This window comes from Lipophrys pholis (assembly GCF_963383615.2).
Source record: "Lipophrys pholis genome assembly, chromosome: 11".
Classification (NCBI taxonomy): Eukaryota; Metazoa; Chordata; class Actinopteri; order Blenniiformes; family Blenniidae; genus Lipophrys; species Lipophrys pholis.
In genome coordinates this window covers 19,887,452-19,905,358 of record NC_137631.1, presented here as the reverse complement: position 1 = coordinate 19,905,358, position 17,907 = coordinate 19,887,452, and the positions used below count along the sequence as shown (strand labels likewise).

The following is a 17,907-nucleotide window of genomic DNA, read 5'->3' as shown; positions in this document are numbered from 1 at the left end:
TCCAGTGCATTCACTTGAAGTTTAAAGTTCTTGCGCTGCAAAAGCATGGGCCAGATGTGGCCATCAAATATGATGAGGGTGTTTTCTGGAACAGCTCATCTATATTTCAATCATCATCAAATTTTATTGTTTGTAAAAGAAGTAAAGTAAAATGGAGCTCATAGCAGAAAACACTCGCATCTTCCCACTGCTGTACTCGATCAAGCAGGAACTCACTGGTAATAAATGTGTATGTTTAAACAAATGTGGCATTACTTTAGAATAGAAGAGCCAAAGTGGATGAATATTTTATCATATTTTATTATACGGTATCATATTTTAGACTGTAACAGCGATTGGTGTACACTGTACAGTATCTATTGTGTACAAATGCTACTCCCAGTTGCTGTTTGTTGGCGGGTGAGAGGATATTACAGCTAAGGGTTGATTTTTTTATCTTCATCTTTTGCAAATCTTTTATCCATCAAATCCTTCAAATTACCGTAAGTGAAGATTTTTTGTTAAAATTCAGAAAATTGGCATTTTAATGTACCTATTGTTTTTTTTCTTTATTCTTTCTTTCTTTCTTTCTTTCTTTCTTTCTTTCTTTCTTTCTTTCTTTCTTTCTTTTGAGGGGTGGGAATGGTATGGACTAGCTGGAACCAGCGGATGGTGGTGGTGCAGCTTCGTGAACCCAGGTGACGAAGAAGAAGGAGGGAAACAGTCATCAGGGTCTAAAAAGCTGCTGATAAGAGGGAGAGGGAAACAGTCATCAGGAAGGACGAGAGCGGTGGAAAACAATGTAGATAGATAGAACCAGCAGATGGCGGTAATGCAACATTATGAATGCAAACTGCAGTTAAACCCAAAAGAGGAGGAAGAAACCGTGTTTTCTTTTGGAAATGCAAACCTCTAATAATTCTTATTATATATTCACCACTTTATACATCAATTTTTTCACTCAACAAAACTCTAATAGGACTATTAAAACAAAGAAAACAAACCAAGACTTCAGTTCTCACTAAAATATATGTTTTAGCTCCATGTCTGAAAATGGAGATGTCATGCCGGCTCTTCATTGTGAAGCAGAATTCACCAAGCCTGGGATTGTTCACCCACTAATAGAGAACGTGAGCTGGACTTAGACCATAGTGAGACAGGTTAGTTTTACTCTACTGGTGATGTGTTGGTGCAATGGTAATCTCCACCTTTGTTGAAGGATTAATTTGGTCCATTTTTTCACTAACATCCCTATCCAACATTATTTGGAATGACCAACTGATAGATTAAAAGCCCATACTTTGAATTAATACAAAAACTTAGTATCCTGCATTGTTGCAGACTATTTACTTATATTTGCTTGTAGTTTGAGGGGTATCGTTCTCAGAGAAATGTGGTTTTAAGGTAGATATTCTATATGCAGTAAAGGAGGAACCAATCAGATGGGGGGGAAAAAAGTAACCTATATTGTCACCTACGCTTTTTCAGTGAGTTTTTTTTTTTTAAGTTTTCCACCTCCACCTAATGTTATCATTATTATATTTACATATTTGTGGCAGCAACATCATTTTAAACAACTAATTTCCTTTCAATGGAATCACTGATATGCTTGGTGTGTATCTATGTAGAAACAACGAGGACAGAGCTCTCCTCTCCCTCCTCCTCCCCTCCTCCCCTCCCTCAGACCGTCCCGGCCTACCAGACCGCCCCCCCCCCCCCCCCCGCCCCCCCAGACAGTCGGTCAGTCTCCAGAAAGTTCTCCACCGTGGAGCAACCAGCGGCTATAAAAGCCTCGCGTCTTCCCCACAAACCCACAGACACTCGCCGAAGGCTCCACGGTCGAACTCTTGACCAGTAAGTGTCACGTCCAGGAGGAAAGCCATATTTTAATGTATTCGCTTAATGTCAGCGCGAGCTTCACGTTGTAACTATGGCCACATGGCTTGTAAATCCGCACGAGGCGTCAAGGTTTACTTTTTAATGTCTCATTCCGATTAGAAAGACGTGACCGCTGCGGTGAACTCCGGGTGTGTGACATTGGCAAATCCGTCATTCAATAACGGCATTCTAACAACAAGCGTGACATTTTGTGTTTCTGTCTTTTTTTTTTTCTAGGACTCGCCGCGATGGTTCGAGAAACCGGTTACTACGACCTCCTGGGTGTGAGCCCCACGGCCTCACCGGAAGAAATAAAGAAAGCCTACAGAAAGCTCGCGTTGAAATATCACCCCGACAAAAACCCCAGCGAAGGAGAGAGGGTAAGAACGAGGGACGTTTAAAGGGGCTCCGCGGCCGTTTATGGGCCGTTGGAAGCGGACTTTCTAATTTTAAACTGCACGCTGACGGCCGGACACCGGGAAGTTTCTGGAAGCGTGGAGTCGCTGCTGCGCAGGTCAGGAGCAGGAACATGAGCCGAATATTGTCCGACGAACCGAAAAGATCCAGATCGAGTCTCGACCTGCTCATCCGTACCTTTTGTTGCTAAAATTCCTTAATCTGAAAACTAATGTAACGTTACATGGAAATGATTCACTAGTGTATCAAACAGAATATATAGTCGGCTATATGGTTTAACTTGCTGTTTTTAGTAGAACACTTATTAATTCACATTTTCAACGGTCTCATTATAATATTTTAGGTCGCTATTCGGAGAAGATGGAGTCTGTTTGAAAAGTACATGTGTACCTCAATCAGTCCAGAGTGTCTTGTAAAGAACCAGTTTTCTTGTTTTAATATTGACCTGTTTATATAACAGTCTGGTCGAAAAAACAACCCAAAATATTTGTATTTAAGAGTCCAGGTCTCCCTTCAAGAGTCCACATGAAGTTTAAAGATTGAAAGTGTGAGGCTCTTTGACACCATACCCTTTAAGCACCCTCACAATTTGAAAGAATATTAAAATGTTTTGATCTGCTTTTTAGGAACCAATAAATTCTGCTTAAACAATTTGGCAATGTGTTGTTTTATAGTCACCTTTTCCATCAGAGTTTTTACAGGTAAATTGACATGATTGCAAAAGATTGTCTATACAGTGAAATGTGATGATAAAGTAATATCAAATGGAAAACTAATACTTTGGATACTGTTGGCCAAGTTGCACCACAGAGCTGACTTAACTTTCCCGGGAGACTCCTGAAGAACAAAACGCTTGAGTGTTACTTTTAAATATCCAGCTAATTGAATTTTCACTTTTAATCAAGCACAATACATGTAAAAATAATAATAAGCGTAGTTGATTACACATGTTCACCACTGTACTAATTTCTGGAAAAATATTGCTGCAACCACGGCTGTGAGCCGGCGTTTTGCTGTGCAGGCGCGGAGGCTTAAAAGACACCACCTTAAACAATGTATAATGTAAAGTTGCCCAACCTGCTCTACTTGTTTGGTCATTTCAGTAGCTGTTGACCCTCTCAGATATTTAATACTCCTGTTGCTGCACCAGAATTTTGGAGTTAAAGATGACAAAAGTGCTTATTTGCTTTTATAACAGAGAAATTGCATTACTGCTGGACGCGTCGGTACACTAACGCTTTAACTGAGAACTGATGTCAAAGGGTCATTATTTTACACCAGGCAGCGCCTCAGTTTTTCAAGAACATATTCTCTGAATGCTGGATAACTTAAGATCAGGGACACACCGATATCACTTTGTTAAAGAACAAGTACAAATGCGAGTACTAATCTTTAGCTACTTGCTGATACTGAGTACTGATACAAATACTTATTAAATAACCTATTGCCTTGGACCTCCTCCGCTCGGCCTCCCTTGTAAATGCTTTGCACATCTCCATTAGCCATGCAGCCTAGTGAATGGAGTGTTTCTCTACACACTGCCATATGTGTATTGGATGGGGAGAATTTCTTGTTTTTCTTTATCAAAAATAAAAAACTAATGTGAAATACTTCCGTTTTTGTCCGGTGACCTTTAATTTGTAAGTACATCACAGTCCAAGTGCCACTCGGACGCAACATGTCACAATGGAAAAATGTTGGCTTCCTCCTCAACCACTGATTCTCTTTATTAGGAAGCTCCACCCAAAGTTTCACAGCAGAGTTACACATAAATGTCAGAGTGCATTTCACTAACAAAAAGTGAAACCTGGTTCCGAGAATATTGAGTCGATTCATTATATGATTTCTAAAAGTTTTAAATTCAGCTTTTTTCCTCTCTCTCCATAGTTTAAAAGTATATCACAAGCCTATGAGGTGCTGTCGGATGCGAAGAAGCGAGACTTGTATGACCAAGGAGGCGAGCAAGCAATCAAAGATGGAAGCATGGGTGGAGGCAGCTCCCCCATGGACATTTTCAACATGTTCTTTGGAGGTGGAGGCCAGATGCACAGAGAGCGAAGAGGTAAGATACATAAAATTGTGACTTGGAAGAAAATGAAGCTTTTTTAAATTAGTTTTTCCGTTAACATGTCTATAACAGGAATATTCTGTGTTTGTAGGAAAGAATGTTGTCCACCAACTGTCCGTTACACTGGAGGAGATGTATAATGGTGCTACAAGGAAACTTGGACTCCAGAAGAATGTAATTTGTGCAAAATGTGACGGTAAGTCTCGGTTATTTTCTTATTGTGGGGCAGGTCAAGAGCTCCAGGGCAGCTCAGCATTTGGAAAAAAAACCCCACATTTTTTAAAGGAGAAACCATAAAATATGCAAGTAGAATGAATGTGTGTCAAAGATAAATGTTTTTTTTTTTTTTTATGCAAAACTAACAGTTATGATACTTGAAGTCAATAAATAAAATACATGGCAGATATTTAAAATGACTAGTATTGAGCTATTATATTCATCCGGTGAATAGTTTTTATTAAATGCTGTTCTTATGGCCTGTGGTTTGTAACAGTTTATAAAAATATTTTACAATATGGAAAAACAGGAAATCTGGCATTCAGCCAAAAATTGCACCGACCCCAGCATGTGCGGTGTGAATGTTGGTGGGGTGTGATGTAGTATAAGAAACAAAGTCAACAATCCAGTAGCTGAACAGAAACTGACTCCATCCTGTTTCTTACATAGGGTATGGCGGTAAGAAAGGCACTTTGGAGAAGTGCTCAACCTGCAAAGGAAGAGGAGTACAAGTCCGGGTGCAACAGATCGGGCCAGGCATGATCCAGCAGACCCAGAGCATGTGTTCAGACTGCCAGGGGCAGGGCGAGAAATTCAGCTCAAAGGACCGCTGCAAAATCTGCAACGGACACAAAGTGGAGCGCACTAAGAAAATTCTTGAAGTTCACATCGACAAAGGTAACATCTGAATTTAAAAAAAATAAATATATATATATACATGAAAAATACCCTTATTAAATCATTGTAGAGTGTAAATCCCTTCGGCAAAAGAACTGATGATTTAAGTTTATTCCAGGTATGAAAGATGGTCAGAAAATTACATTCCACGGAGAAGGCGACCAGGAACCCGGCTTGGAGCCCGGAGACGTCGTCATCGTCCTGGATCAAAAGGACCACCCTATTTTCCAAAGACAAGGTGACGATTTAGCAATGAAAGTCCAACTGAAGCTTGTGGAAGCCTTGTGTGGCTTCAAGAAGACCATTCAAACTCTGGACAACAGAATGCTCATCATTAACTCGGAGCCAGGTCAGTGTTTGCCGTCAGCTATACCCTAGAGCTTCTTTTTGATTCTCAATAGTTGTAAAGTTCCCCACTTTTTTTTGTTTTTGTTCTCAACAGGTGAAGTAATAAAGCACAATGATGTGAAATGTGTTCAGAAGGAGGGTATGCCAATTTACAAGGATCCCTATGAGAGGGGGCAGCTCATCCTTCAGTTTGAGGTGAGATACAGAACATGAAATGGTTTACCAGCCTGTCTGCGATTTCCACAATCGTATTGTGTTTGGAAACATCAATTTATAGCAACTTGCTACTTGTCCTGCAGGTGGAGTTCCCAGAGAAACACTGGCTGCCAGAGCATCTCATGTTCCAGCTGGAGAGATTACTTCCTTCCAGAGAAGACGTGATGATTACCGATGACATGGAGGAGGTTGATCTCAGTGAGGTGGAGGACAAGTCACAAGAAAAACACTTCAGTCAGGAAGCCTATGAGGAAGATGACAGTCCCAGAGGTGGAGTGCAATGCCAGACACAGTGATTGTAGTGGAACAGACGTTCATTTGAAACAAGGTTTTTGTTAATGTTCTGGGATTTCTTTGTTTTGTCGAGGTAAAGTTCACTCCATGCCTTTTGAACTGTCTCCAGAAGTGTTTTTTTGTCAGCAAAAAGAAAAAATGCTAGTTGGAGTAACGTGCTTCTAAAATATCGGTGTAATATCTTGTCTGTATAAGGTCCACATCTTTTTATATGTGTTTTTCTCCAAATGTCTGTGGCACAATGGTTTTCTTTCCACCCAGAAGCTCAAACGACTTGTATGCTTTCTATGAAGGTAATTTAGTCACAAACATTTCTTAATTATTCATCAATAAAAGTCCAAAGACACTTCAATTAAAATTGTTCTTTATTTAACATTTTACCTTAAGACCTACTGTATTAAACTTTCCATTATAAAACCTGAACATTTGTACAATGACAGCCTGTTATTTGCAAAAACAAAACCTTGGAATCAATGGAGAAAGTATTTGTAAGATGCGTGGTTAAATTACAAACGGCCAGTGTGTGTTGAAGCCATTTTTAATGCTGCTTCCTCCGGAAAGAGCAGCCTGTGGAGAGAAAAAAACAAATCAATCAATGCAGTGGGGTGGGGGGGGGGGTCACCAGCTAGTAACCTTTCCTGTTTTTGGGGTGGTGGTGATGGAGTTACCCTCGGTCAGGCGAGCCTTTCCTCCTTTGGGCTGGCACAACACTGTTGAGCATCCCACGCAGAGTACCACTGTCTGAGCATGACTGAACACAGTGGTGATCTTGTAGCAGCCTGCAAACAAGTACAGCCAAACCACCAAGAGTTTGAGACACAGAAGCCAGTAGGGTCCCATGTTAGGGGGGCATCTCTGGACCATGCAGGTAAGCACGTCTCCGCTTCCGCGACTGCACCTTTGAGTGCGTGTGTGTGCAGTATTCTATCAGGTACACTTTGTATAAACTTCACATTACCCCAGGTCAATTTACATTTAAAACCATGAGAGAGGAACAAAACTGGACGTGAATGGTGCATTTGTACGAAAAATATCCGTGACAATGTTAAGTTTGGATAATTAAAAAAAAGAAAATCTGTCTATAAACCACGATACTTTAGAAGAGGTCCGCATCAAATGTATATGATTGAAATAGTGTAAAATCACGAACACAGGATGACAGAAGTTTTAAATTACCTGGGCACTTCACATCCATAAAGTAAGAGTTCGGACTCTGAACCAGTCTCTTCTTCTTGTGTTGTCTTCTCTCCTGATCGATCGTCGGGTGGAGGAGGTCTTTGGCCAGCTGCAATTACACAAACGAAAACCCTTTTAAACAAGTGTATTTAAATATCAATCAGAAGCATGACAGTATTGAATAAAAGCATCCCGCTGAATCGCTTATAATATATGACTATGAAAAGGTAAAATGTTACTTGTGTTGAAAATGAGTGAAGATGCTATCGAGGCAGGCCTTGGTACAGACTGTTTCCCGGGCCGAAATGACTCCTCATAAATATCTGTTTCGCAATCCCCCGATTCAGTTGCGTACCAGCAAATAGTCGCCTCCCGGACAGCTACGCTTAGCTAACTTCTCGTCTCCATGTGCTCCGAAACATCAACAACACAAATCCGAGGATTCGACACGGCAACGCAGCATGCACGCAAGGGACGCACAGAGTAAAAACCCGCACAGACGGCTGACAGTGAGGTATATGAGCTCAATAACAAAAACAAATCATGCCACAACTTTGCAACTTACAGGCATTTTCACTGCGCTGGTGTCACTCTGCGCATGCGCGTGTTGACAGCCGTCAACAGAGGATGTCGTCTGAAGTCCAATAACAGCAAGATAGTTTCCATAAACTATTTTCCGATAACACAAAAATGTGTGTTGGACATTAAAAACGTTTAATCTTTTTGGCACTTTCATAATGTATGAAACACATGTGTTCATAAACAATTTAGGTACAGAATTAGTATGTTTTGGAAAAAATAGGGATGGATAGATGTTAAAGAGCTCTCAGTCTGTGAGGTTATAAAAGTAGCCAAGAAAACAGAAAATATGTGTTAAAAAACTGACCTCAGTTAGGCCCTCCATATTATGAGGCACTGACTGAAATACTGGAAATACACTAATATTAATTTACACACACACACACACACACACACACACACACACACACACACACACACACACACACACACACACACACACACACACACACACACACACACATATAACCTGTATATTTAGTTGAACATGTTTGAAAAGGGGTAGGAAAACATTCATTAATCCAACCCCCTCTCCAATATTCAATAATCACATTTCAGAGTCATTCTGCTTCCTTTTAAAGTAGTAGAGATGAACACTGAATAGAAAATTCATTGTAAATCTGTTAAATGGATCAACTGCTGAAACATTTGTATGACTGTGTCGTATAATGTGTTATTACCAAAACTACCCCAAAATGTGACTCTTTTACAGTGGAAGTTAGTGAGACCCTCCTCATTTAAATGCTGGTTTAAGGAGGTACTTTCTATGATTCCACTGGAGAAGCTAAGATATAGCCTGAGCAAATAAAAACACAGATTCATTCAAATCTGGACCTTTATTTATTTGGGCTCTCTCGCTCACTTGACAACACAAATACAACAACCTCACATGGAATGACCAACTACATTTGGTTAGCTGATTAAGGGTGTTATGCCTTCCATATTTATTAAATTTATTTGGCTTTTATTTGATTTTTTTTTACCTCCTACACTGTATTTTTCAAAGCTTGCTTATTATTGTATATGTTTATAATTTTTACCACAGTCTTGATTTTTTTTTAAATATACATTGGATTTCATTATCTATTGTTTTTAACTGGCCTATTATCAATGTATTGTCCAGGGGCAGCTGTTTATATTTTCTTCATGACATTCCCCATGTATGATGGTGGCAATAGAGCTATTCTATTCTATTCTATTCTATTCTATTCTATTCTATTCTATTCTATTCTATTCTATTCTTTTCATACTATTTTACTCTGCGTATCGTATTGTATACTAACCTTATCCCCCACGATCCTAAACACGGTGAATGGTATAGAAGATGGGAGGACTAACCCTATGAGTGTGTATTTGAGTAGATCAATACAGTTTGACTTTGAACATGCAAGAGTTCAAATCTGATATGACTGTAAGTTACATTATGTATGTTTTTTTTTCTCCATTTTTTCTGGCCTTGAGGTGGGTGTGAGTAGGTTTTGATTCGACCATGTCTGTGTGTTGAGAAAAACAATAAATGAAGTTCTTTAAAAAAAAAAAAAATCACAGTAGATCATCAGTTTCTGAAATATTCAGAATAGTCTGATACCACAAACCACGCCAGGTTCAAAGATACTTAAATCACCTTTCTTCCTATATTTTCAATAACACGTCGCAGATGAGTTCAAATCCTTAAAAAAAAAAAAGGAAAAAAAAAAGAAGGAAAAAAAAAGAGAAAAAAGGGGAAAAAATGAGAAAAAAAAGAGAAAAAAAAAAGGGAAAAAATGTAATTTAAATCATGTTTCTTCACGAAAAAAGGGGTTAATTTCTTTTTTTTTTTCTTTTTTTTAAGGCCACTAGCCAATGAAACTACAGTTCCCATGATGCAAAGCGGCACGTGCCGTCAGTGGCCGCGCACCGGGACGCTGGTGGTCTTTCGGTTCTGTTCCAGACAGTTGAGGGCTTCAGACTGTGGCAGATCCCGGCTCGGCGCGGCCTTTGTAAGAACCAGACGTTTGTTTAAATGGCGAAGACATACGATTATCTGTTCAAACTGTTGCTGATCGGGGACAGCGGAGTGGGAAAGACATGTCTCCTGTTCAGATTCAGCGAGGACTCCTTCAACACCACCTTCATATCCACGATAGGTGAGTAAAGCCGCAGACGCCCCTCAGGATCAAACACAAAGCTCACATCGTCTTCACATTTTACTCTCAGGTGAGCACGTAGATCGCTTCTGCTGCTGATATAACCTGTGCGTCAGTCATTCTCTTTAGTTTGATCGCTCAGATCCACCTTGTCCAAAGGGGCTGGTGCTGTATAGGAGCAAGACAATGGGACTGAGATCCAAATTATAATGATATTCTGTCCTTGAAAGATCATTTGCTGTCAGTTTGGGATGAATTCAGCTGAATACTTCTGACCTTTTTGAAACCTTATCCCCATAGGGTTTGTGGTCATGTCAGTGTCGCCAAAATATTGTTATAAACATGGTAACTTTCACTGTACCTAGTCCCCAAATTATGGTTTTCTCTGTGCTATTATTTAAGAGTGAAGTTACTGCATTTAAGCTATTTATTAATAAAATGGCTTTTGCTGTGAATTTGAGGCACGAGAAAAAACTCAATGATGTCATTTAACTAATTGATGCAGCTTGTATGAGCTTCTGCTTTGCTCTGACTGCTTTATTCTTTCAAATGCAGGAATAGACTTCAAAATCCGAACAATAGAGCTGGATGGAAAGAGAGTCAAACTTCAGATTTGGTAAGTGTCTTTTCAGCTTCCTGTTCCTGTTTTTAGGTGTGAAACTGATGATAATGCATTTTCGATGAAGCACTTCCTCCGAGATCTTTATTTTGCATGTGATGTGTTCAGGGACACTGCCGGGCAGGAGAGGTTTCGCACCATCACCACGGCTTACTACAGAGGAGCAATGGTAGGCGCTTGTCTTCACAGTCTTCCACAGTGGGTGAACGTTCCCCCCTCGCAGATTATCAATGAATCTGCTTTGTTTTGTTTCCCTCCACAGGGCATCATGTTGGTTTACGACATCTGCAACGAGAAGTCTTTTGAAAATATAAAAAACTGGATTAGAAATATTGAAGAGGTAAGTTCGGAAATTCTAATAATTGAAATGACGAATTTGTATAAGCCATGCTTTATTTATGTTTTTAATTCGCCAGATTACTGCATAAGGTAATATAGAGTAACTTTAAGTTATGATGAGGTTTTTAATGTGGCCATGGAAGAGAAGATATGAGATTTTAAGACACCCCCTCCCCACTCACACACATAACCCCCCCCCCCCCCCCCCCCCACACACACACACAAAATCAAGTATGTGTCTCAGTAAAAGTGGATTTGAGTGGAAAATGGAGGGCATACAATAAAAAAAAAATAATAAGAATGACTTCACAATAGCTGCTTCAACATTATCTCATAAATGTAAATATATTAACAAAGACTTAGTACTTGAAAAGATTAGGATAAAAAAACGATTAAATAGTTGCACAAGGTGCTTGTATGTGGGGAAATAAACAGTAATATCTATTTCTTTAGCATCACTGAGACTTGATTTGCATTGTTTTGTAATCCTACTTTCCATGCTGTGATATTCTCCTTCTCTGTTTTCAGAAAATTGCTTTAGTTATTTCAATTTCTTCAGGTTATGAGATAATGCATTTCTTTAAATGACTTTTGTTTGTGTAGTCATGCGTCTTTGCACCAAGACAAAGTGAAACATTTAGTATTTATAGGTTATTATACAACTATCTTACTGGAGTCTTGTGATCAACTCTTGCTGTATGTCGCCTCTGAACTAAAGTGACTTTGACTCCTCTATGAAGGAAATTGAGTTCTAATAATGAAATGATCCCCTCAAAATGGGATCCTTCTGCTTGGATTTGGCCTTTGCTTAGATTTGGGTCTTATCCTCTGTGGTGGAAAAAAAAAAAAAAGTTAAGTATCAATGTGCAGCATATGTAGTCAGTGTTCAGTTCCCATCCAGAGACGTCTGCTCTCAGCAGGAAGGGGTTGAAATACATGTATTTTAATATGTTTTGTTGTTGCATTGCATTTTTACACTATGTCATCCTATTTCTGTGTCCTTAATAAAGTCAGTAAGTTGTATAATCTTACATAATGGGTGGTTTTTTTTTTTTAACGTCCTCAGCATGCCTCGTCAGACGTGGAGAAGATGATCCTGGGTAACAAGTGTGACATGACTGACAGGAGGCAGGTGTCTAAAGACCGAGGGGAAAAAGTGAGTCGCTGCAGCCTGCACAGTCACTGCTCCAAAGAAGAAGACAGCCAACACAAATGCCCGTTTAGAATTTGCATTGAGTGACACTAACATTGTACGTGTGTCTTCCTCAGCTGGCCATCGATTATGGAGTGAAGTTTTTGGAAACCAGTGCAAAGTCGAGCCTAAACGTGGAAGAGGTGGGCAGAATTTATAACCTGACTTCTGCGAGGAACATATTCACATGTAATGTTTGTCTTTCTGTCACACCAGGCTTTTTTTACTATGGGACGAGACATATTACACAATCTCAGCTCGAAGAACGTAAGTAGTGAGGTGATTCCTAAAATAGATGGCTCCACTTTTTAAGAAAAGAAGAAAAAAAAAAAATTTTTAAATCGTGTGTTTCCTTGACAGACTGACAACAGCGCCGGCGGATCGGGCAAACCAGTGAAGATCACAGAGAAGAAGTCCAAGAGAATCAAGATCTTCAAGTGTTCGCTCCTCTAGGCTGCTCGTCTTCAGCGTTCACCTTTCCAGCGTGACCTTGCAGTTTTTGAAGCGCTTGCGGGCGTCCTCACGGCGGCGGCAGCGCTGGTCTGAGTCGGAGGGCTTTTTCTGCCGGCTGAGCCCGACAGCTTTAACGGCGGCTGAGACGCTGCCCTGATCTGCGTACCAGCAGAGGATCAATGAGGAATGAGGCCTGATACTTCTTCTTCCTTTTTTTTTTATTTTTTTTTTATTTTTTATTTTTTAAATCCATTCATGCAGAAAGACTTGTGCGTGACCATCAACAGTGGTTTGTAGCTCGCCCTGCAGTGCCTGCTCACAGCGGGCCGTGATGATTCGCCTCCATCATGAATATGTCCTGGTTACACACGGCCGTCTTATACAGGCGCATCTCAAAAAGTTTGAATGGCAGTGAAAAGTCAATTGCTCTGTCGCTAATTTCTACACTCCCAACACCAAAAGTAAAAAAAAAAAACCTCACTGATGATAATCATGGCCTCCAGTTAAAACAGGAAAAACTGAATATCTTGAATTAAGGTAATATTTTATGTCAATCTAAAAGTTTCACTGTCTTAATTTCAACTTTATTGAAATGCGCCTGCAATAAAAACCACTTAGAAAATTCTTACATATTTTGTAGCATCTTTTTCTACACACTACCTATGATCATATTTACTATGATGCTGTAATATAAACATATCAAGGCTCAGCATTGATTGTACTTGTCTGTGTGAAATCATGTGCATTAATACGCTTACGCTCTCCAGTTGCACTTAACATCATTTCTATTTGTTCTCTTTCTGTGCCTAGAAGAAATCACTGTAATGTGATAGAAATGACAAAAAAAATGTATTGATGCTGTTTTATCTTTTTTATTTTATTTTCTTATTTTAGCCAAGCTTTTATTTATACAGGATTCTGTGTCAAAATGGAACTGTGAAAGGGTTGCTTGTTTCATGGTGGATGTTATTTGTACATATTGATATCCGATTGACGGTATTTGCATGAAAGCTGTAGGAAGACCTCAGAGGGGGTCATTATTAAGCACACAGTATTAAAAAGAAAGCGTTTACAGGCAGTATTTGAAAATGTTGATCATGTGTCAGAAGGTCATGTGTTTGCTGTTCCGATTTCTGCACAACTCACAGTTGTGTTTGTGCTTTATTTAGTCCTGAAACTGTCGCCGTCCAACAGGTTCCCTTCACACAGCCACACCAGGACAGTGACGGGGGGGGGGGGAACTGATGTGAATGATTGTGAACTACTGTATGTTACACCGATGAGAAGTAAAGACATTAAAGAAAGTGAATCTTTTCAAAAGTAATAATTTTTTTCCATTAATGTCCTTCTGACAGCAGTTCTCAGTCTTGTCTCTATTTACTCATTTGATTTTATGTTCCGCTTCCCTCATTCGCTCATTTCGCCTCCTGTCCATCGTCTTCCAGCTCTGTCTTCTTCGTAGCCTCATCCTCTCCTCCAGCAGCCGACGTAGTGTCGTCGTCATCGAGGTCTCTGTCGCTGCTCGAGGCTCTCCGCTCTCTAACTGTGAAGGACTTTGCCTTCCTCTCACTGGCGTTCCAGCTCTGTGACCTGTGGGACGGCATGTACTTTGCGTCAGATACTGTCAGGTACTCCCGACTGTCAGAAAGGTTCCTTTTGGCCATTGTCTTTCTTTGATTGGGTTCAGGTTCTACAGCTGGAGGAGTTTCTTTACTCTCTGATTGACATGCTTCAGGCTCATTTTCTTTTTTGAGCTCTGGGTTTGCTTGAAACTGCTGAGTAAGGGTTCTGACTGTTGATGTTTTTGGCATGTGGCCCAAAGTGCTGGGATGCACCTGATACTCCAGATTTGCTGGCCACTCATTTGGACTACTGGTGACTTGTTCCAACAGTGACTTGTAGTCTGCAGTTTGCGGCTCATCATCTCCTGCGTCGGCCGGGTTGTAGACGATGCTGCTCATCGCCCTCTTCTTTATAATGGGAGACGTTTGGCTTTCACTGGGGACATATCTCAGAGATTTGGTCCTCTTTGGAGAAGAGGAAGATCCTATCAGCATTTCAGCCCTTTCTGTGGGCTCAACCACTTCCTCTGGTTCGTCGGGAGGACTGACAATGATTGTGCTCATGGTCCTCCTCTTCGTCAAAGGGGAGGTGGCCTGGTCTTCAGCTGGATAGTGTTTCAAGGATTTAGTCCTTTTTGGAGGGGATGAAGGCTTCAGTCTGTTTCTGTCCGTTAGCCTGTCCAGCAGCATTGTGCTTCCTTCTTTGATGTTACTTATGGTCTCTTGACTTGATGCTGCAGAAACCGGCTTTTGTTCACACGGAGAGATGAGAATGTCCACACATGAACTGGGTCTTGATCTGTCCAAACCACCCACCTCTAGGGTCTGAGCAGCTTCCTTGGCGCTGAGGTTACTGACACTGGAGGCCTGCCGCAGACTCCGCTGTCTCTCCAGGCCACTTTTCGTCGTCTCATCTGCGTCCTTTGTCTTGGATGCGAACTCCTCCATGTCCATGTGGAAGCGGTAAAGGCTGTAACCATCCGCACTGTTAATGCTGCCCTGACGGAGCAGAGAAGAAGGGTCACACACAGACGAGTTTCGAGAGTAGGTTCTGGTCAGCTCCAGTTTGTCCACTCCTGCAAGCTTTTCCAACGCGACTGCCATCCTTCCGTGGATCTCTTCCAACTGGGCAAGACGAAGATCCACCGTCTGCAGGGAGGCCTTCATCGTATTCTCCCTCTCATTTACCTCCTCCAGACGCATTGACATGTTTTCCACTCTGCGGGGAAGAGGACAGGTTTATGTTTACATGTGAATGCGTCGCAGTTTGTGACCTAAACCTGAAGGCAGTCATTCACCTCTCTGACGTAACCTTAATGCGCTCATCACTGGAGGACTGCTGCTCATCCTCTTTTTCACGGAAATATTCCTCCACACATTGTTCCTCAAACTCGTAAAGATTTTTAAGCTCCTCTGGATTCAACCTGAGCTCTAGAAAGGTAAAAAAACATGTCAGTCACTTGTTTACCTCAGATTGTACAATTGTTACTGATGAGTATTCCAGTGAATGTAGATGATCAGTGATGTATTCAATAAAGCTACTCCATCAATGTAATAGGAGCAGTGTTGAGAATAAGCACAGAAGACTAACTGAGGCCTCGGTCCTTCTCATCCAGCTCTCCCTCCTGCTTCTTCCTGGCGCAACGTCGAAACAGCCTGTTGAAGAGGATGTAGAGGTGGCTGAAGATGATGAGAGGCGGCGGCAGAATGGGACGGTCATGGAAGGTCATGATCAGCTGGTACCGCTGAAACTTCCACACCTGGTTGGAAATGGACTTGACTTCAAAGAAAGTGTTGCTGCGTAGGAGAGAAACAGAAAACTGATAAATACAAAGTCGGTGTTTCCAACAAAATAACGCGACAGGCCAGACTTCAGAACGTGTATTTACTTGAATACTGCAATGAGCAGGTTGACCAGGAGAATGTTTGCTACGAGGAGGTAGCAGGCCATGATAGCAGGTGTGAGCCAGGCTCCGGGGATACATGGAGGGAGCTTCTTCCCATCCTCATCATATAAATGTTCACCGCACGGAGCTGTGGGGAGGAGATCGTAGCTGGAGACGCATTCTCAGAACTTTGATTGATTAGATCTACATTCTTGACTTGAAGGCTACTCACGGTTGATTTCCATTGCATAGACTGGGGGAAAATCCCAGAAGAGCACAGATAAACACAGAGAAAGCGTTAAGAATCAATAAATACAAGAACTTTCATGCAGTTTTTCTGTCAAGGTCAAGCTGATGTTCAAGAGAGAGTGAGGAAAGAGCTATGTTATACTTTTCAGTTTGACTTTGTTCACATGAATCAAAATGGGAACAAGATGGATTAAGATGAACCACTTTTAATATAATTTAACAAATGTTTTTAAGACCGTTTAGAGGACGTTATTGTAGTATTTGAGAAAGACGTACTCCATATGCTTGCCTTCACCCTGACAGAAGAAACATTCACAGAAAAAGAAAACTTGGAGGCAGATGATCATGACTGAGGAGAAGAGGTAATCAAACATCTTCTACGACTGGAACAGTTTTTAGTAAGATCTGAACTCAGAGGTACTGCAAATGTGCCAGCAGAGGGAGACAAAGTATCAACGGGAGTTCATTGCATTGCATCGTTATCAAATCTGGAGTTCATAGTAAAACAAATTAACATAACACTGATCATCTGCCCAGAATCAGGAAACAGAATCTTACTATGAATTCTAGTCTTACGGTCTATCGAGTCCGCAAAAACCTCTCCGTAGATCATCCAGTAGGGCATGTAGAAGATATTTCTGGCCAGGCGCCATGTTGGCTCCTCATCTGGGTGGAGGATGGCCTGGCGGGCCACCCCAAAGCTCATGAGCACCACCAGCATGATCACCACAAAGTACATCATATCAATCATCTGAAAGAAAAGAAACATTAAAAAAATAATTATTTGCAAGCATGTCACAAGGTGTGTCACACGATTTAGCAAACTGTCTTTACCATCTTGCCGATCATCATTACGTAGGGTCCCAGGTATTTGTTGACTCCAAAGATGTCCAACACACGGATGTACCAGAAGATGATGTCGATGCAGTATATGACTCGACCATAGCCCATGTACGGTTCATGCTGCAGCCGCAGCATCAAGCCCAGGAGGAAAGTGCAGATGGCAACCAGGTCCGTGATATTCCAGTACTCCTCCATCCACACACTTATCTTCTGCTTCAGCTTCCCTGGCTCCGACATGAGAATCTGCACAAAGTCGCGTCAGTGAACTTTGTTTTGGCACTTGGGATATTCTGAATCTATCAAGCTGAGGAGGTGTTTGGACTTTACCTGTCTGACTTTTTCACTGCCGAGTGTGAGGATGTACGCAATGACAGTCCACTCCTGGAGAGAAGGCCATCGCTCCATTTTCACCAGGATAATGTAGTTGTACAACATCAAATAGCCCAGATAGCAAATCTGTCACAAGGCAAAAGCCACAATATTAGTTACATTTGAATTTATAATGAGTTGTAACATTGAATGTTGTCTGTTTAGAGTGACTTACTCCCCCAATAGGTTATTCAAGTCTTTATCAATTTTCAGTTATTGTTCAATCCAGTTTTATTGTATGATATATGAAATCAAAGATTGTCTTATGTTGTTGACTGGCTTATAACCATACCACTGTTCACATTCGATGTTTAACATTTCTACATTTTATAGCTATGCTGCTATCGCTTTAGCATTTACATTATAAAATGTGTTAAAACAAATAAAGTAATCAATCGATCAGTTGACCATCAATCGACA

General features: G+C 40.9%; 4 protein-coding genes across 6 annotated transcripts; 2 read left to right on the top strand and 2 right to left on the bottom strand.

Moving 5' to 3' along the window:
• The first annotated feature begins 1,707 nt into the window (after nucleotides 1-1,707).
• On the top strand, nucleotides 1,708-6,526 carry dnaja (DnaJ heat shock protein family (Hsp40) member A). Of its 2 annotated transcripts, none has more exons than XM_080475899.1 (8): nucleotides 1,708-1,833; nucleotides 2,095-2,237; nucleotides 4,162-4,336; nucleotides 4,434-4,538; nucleotides 5,009-5,236; nucleotides 5,355-5,585; nucleotides 5,679-5,779; nucleotides 5,884-6,526. In XM_080475899.1, the coding sequence occupies exons 2-8, from the start codon at nucleotides 2,106-2,108 to the stop codon at nucleotides 6,094-6,096; spliced, it is 1,185 nt and encodes a 394-aa protein (XP_080332025.1). In that variant the 5' UTR covers nucleotides 1,708-1,833; nucleotides 2,095-2,105; the 3' UTR covers nucleotides 6,097-6,526. The 2 variants fall into 2 exon arrangements, with proteins under 2 accessions (XP_080332025.1, XP_080332026.1); XM_080475900.1 differs by having other exon boundaries at nucleotides 1,723-2,006.
• rps27l (ribosomal protein S27 like) lies at nucleotides 6,442-7,879 on the bottom strand. 2 transcript variants are annotated; one of them, XM_080475919.1, is made up of 4 exons: nucleotides 7,836-7,879; nucleotides 7,271-7,379; nucleotides 6,763-6,873; nucleotides 6,442-6,661 (listed from the first exon to the last, which is right to left on the bottom strand). In XM_080475919.1, exons 1-4 carry the CDS (start codon nucleotides 7,839-7,841, stop codon nucleotides 6,633-6,635), a joined length of 255 nt encoding a protein of 84 aa, XP_080332045.1. In that variant the 5' UTR covers nucleotides 7,842-7,879; the 3' UTR covers nucleotides 6,442-6,632. The 2 variants fall into 2 exon arrangements, with proteins under 2 accessions (XP_080332045.1, XP_080332046.1); XM_080475920.1 differs by having other exon boundaries at nucleotides 7,626-7,872.
• Nucleotides 7,880-9,683: 1,804 nt separating this feature from the next.
• On the top strand, nucleotides 9,684-13,894 carry LOC308117196 (ras-related protein Rab-8B). The gene is made up of 8 exons (XM_080475914.1): nucleotides 9,684-9,975; nucleotides 10,531-10,591; nucleotides 10,703-10,763; nucleotides 10,857-10,934; nucleotides 12,000-12,089; nucleotides 12,203-12,268; nucleotides 12,342-12,392; nucleotides 12,486-13,894. The coding sequence occupies exons 1-8, from the start codon at nucleotides 9,852-9,854 to the stop codon at nucleotides 12,576-12,578; spliced, it is 624 nt and encodes a 207-aa protein (XP_080332040.1). The 5' UTR covers nucleotides 9,684-9,851; the 3' UTR covers nucleotides 12,579-13,894.
• LOC308117182 (transient receptor potential cation channel subfamily M member 1-like) lies at nucleotides 13,472-17,358 on the bottom strand. The gene is made up of 6 exons (XM_080475888.1): nucleotides 17,110-17,358; nucleotides 16,834-17,026; nucleotides 16,030-16,174; nucleotides 15,732-15,937; nucleotides 15,439-15,571; nucleotides 13,472-15,359 (listed from the first exon to the last, which is right to left on the bottom strand). Exons 1-6 carry the CDS (start codon nucleotides 17,353-17,355, stop codon nucleotides 13,994-13,996), a joined length of 2,289 nt encoding a protein of 762 aa, XP_080332014.1. The 5' UTR covers nucleotides 17,356-17,358; the 3' UTR covers nucleotides 13,472-13,993.
• Between the last annotated feature and the right edge of the window lie 549 nt (nucleotides 17,359-17,907).

What these genes read in the sequence shown, in the direction of transcription:
- dnaja (XM_080475899.1), top strand. Translation starts at nt 2,106, where the DNA reads ATGGTTCGAGAAACCGGTTACTACGACCTCCTGGGTGTGAGCCCCACG. An exon ending in TGAAGTTCACATCGACAAAG is followed by an intron (nt 5,237 to 5,354) that starts GTAACATCTGAA and finishes AGTTTATTCCAG; the next exon opens with GTATGAAAGATGGTCAGAAA. An exon ending in CATCATTAACTCGGAGCCAG is followed by an intron (nt 5,586 to 5,678) that starts GTCAGTGTTTGC and finishes TGTTCTCAACAG; the next exon opens with GTGAAGTAATAAAGCACAAT.
- rps27l (XM_080475919.1), bottom strand. An exon ending in TATGGATGTGAAGTGCCCAG is followed by an intron (nt 6,874 to 7,270) that starts GTAATTTAAAAC and finishes ACTTGTTTGCAG; the next exon opens with GCTGCTACAAGATCACCACT. An exon ending in AAAGGCTCGCCTGACCGAGG is followed by an intron (nt 6,662 to 6,762) that starts GTAACTCCATCA and finishes TTCTCTCCACAG; the next exon opens with GCTGCTCTTTCCGGAGGAAG.
- LOC308117196 (XM_080475914.1), top strand. Translation starts at nt 9,852, where the DNA reads ATGGCGAAGACATACGATTATCTGTTCAAACTGTTGCTGATCGGGGAC. An exon ending in GGATTAGAAATATTGAAGAG is followed by an intron (nt 10,935 to 11,999) that starts GTAAGTTCGGAA and finishes TAACGTCCTCAG; the next exon opens with CATGCCTCGTCAGACGTGGA. An exon ending in CGAGCCTAAACGTGGAAGAG is followed by an intron (nt 12,269 to 12,341) that starts GTGGGCAGAATT and finishes CTGTCACACCAG; the next exon opens with GCTTTTTTTACTATGGGACG.
- LOC308117182 (XM_080475888.1), bottom strand. Translation starts at nt 17,355, where the DNA reads ATGTCGGAGCCAGGGAAGCTGAAGCAGAAGATAAGTGTGTGGATGGAG. An exon ending in TGAGAAGGACCGAGGCCTCA is followed by an intron (nt 15,572 to 15,731) that starts GTTAGTCTTCTG and finishes TTACCTTTCTAG; the next exon opens with AGCTCAGGTTGAATCCAGAG. An exon ending in ATTAAGGTTACGTCAGAGAG is followed by an intron (nt 15,360 to 15,438) that starts GTGAATGACTGC and finishes TCTTCCCCGCAG; the next exon opens with AGTGGAAAACATGTCAATGC.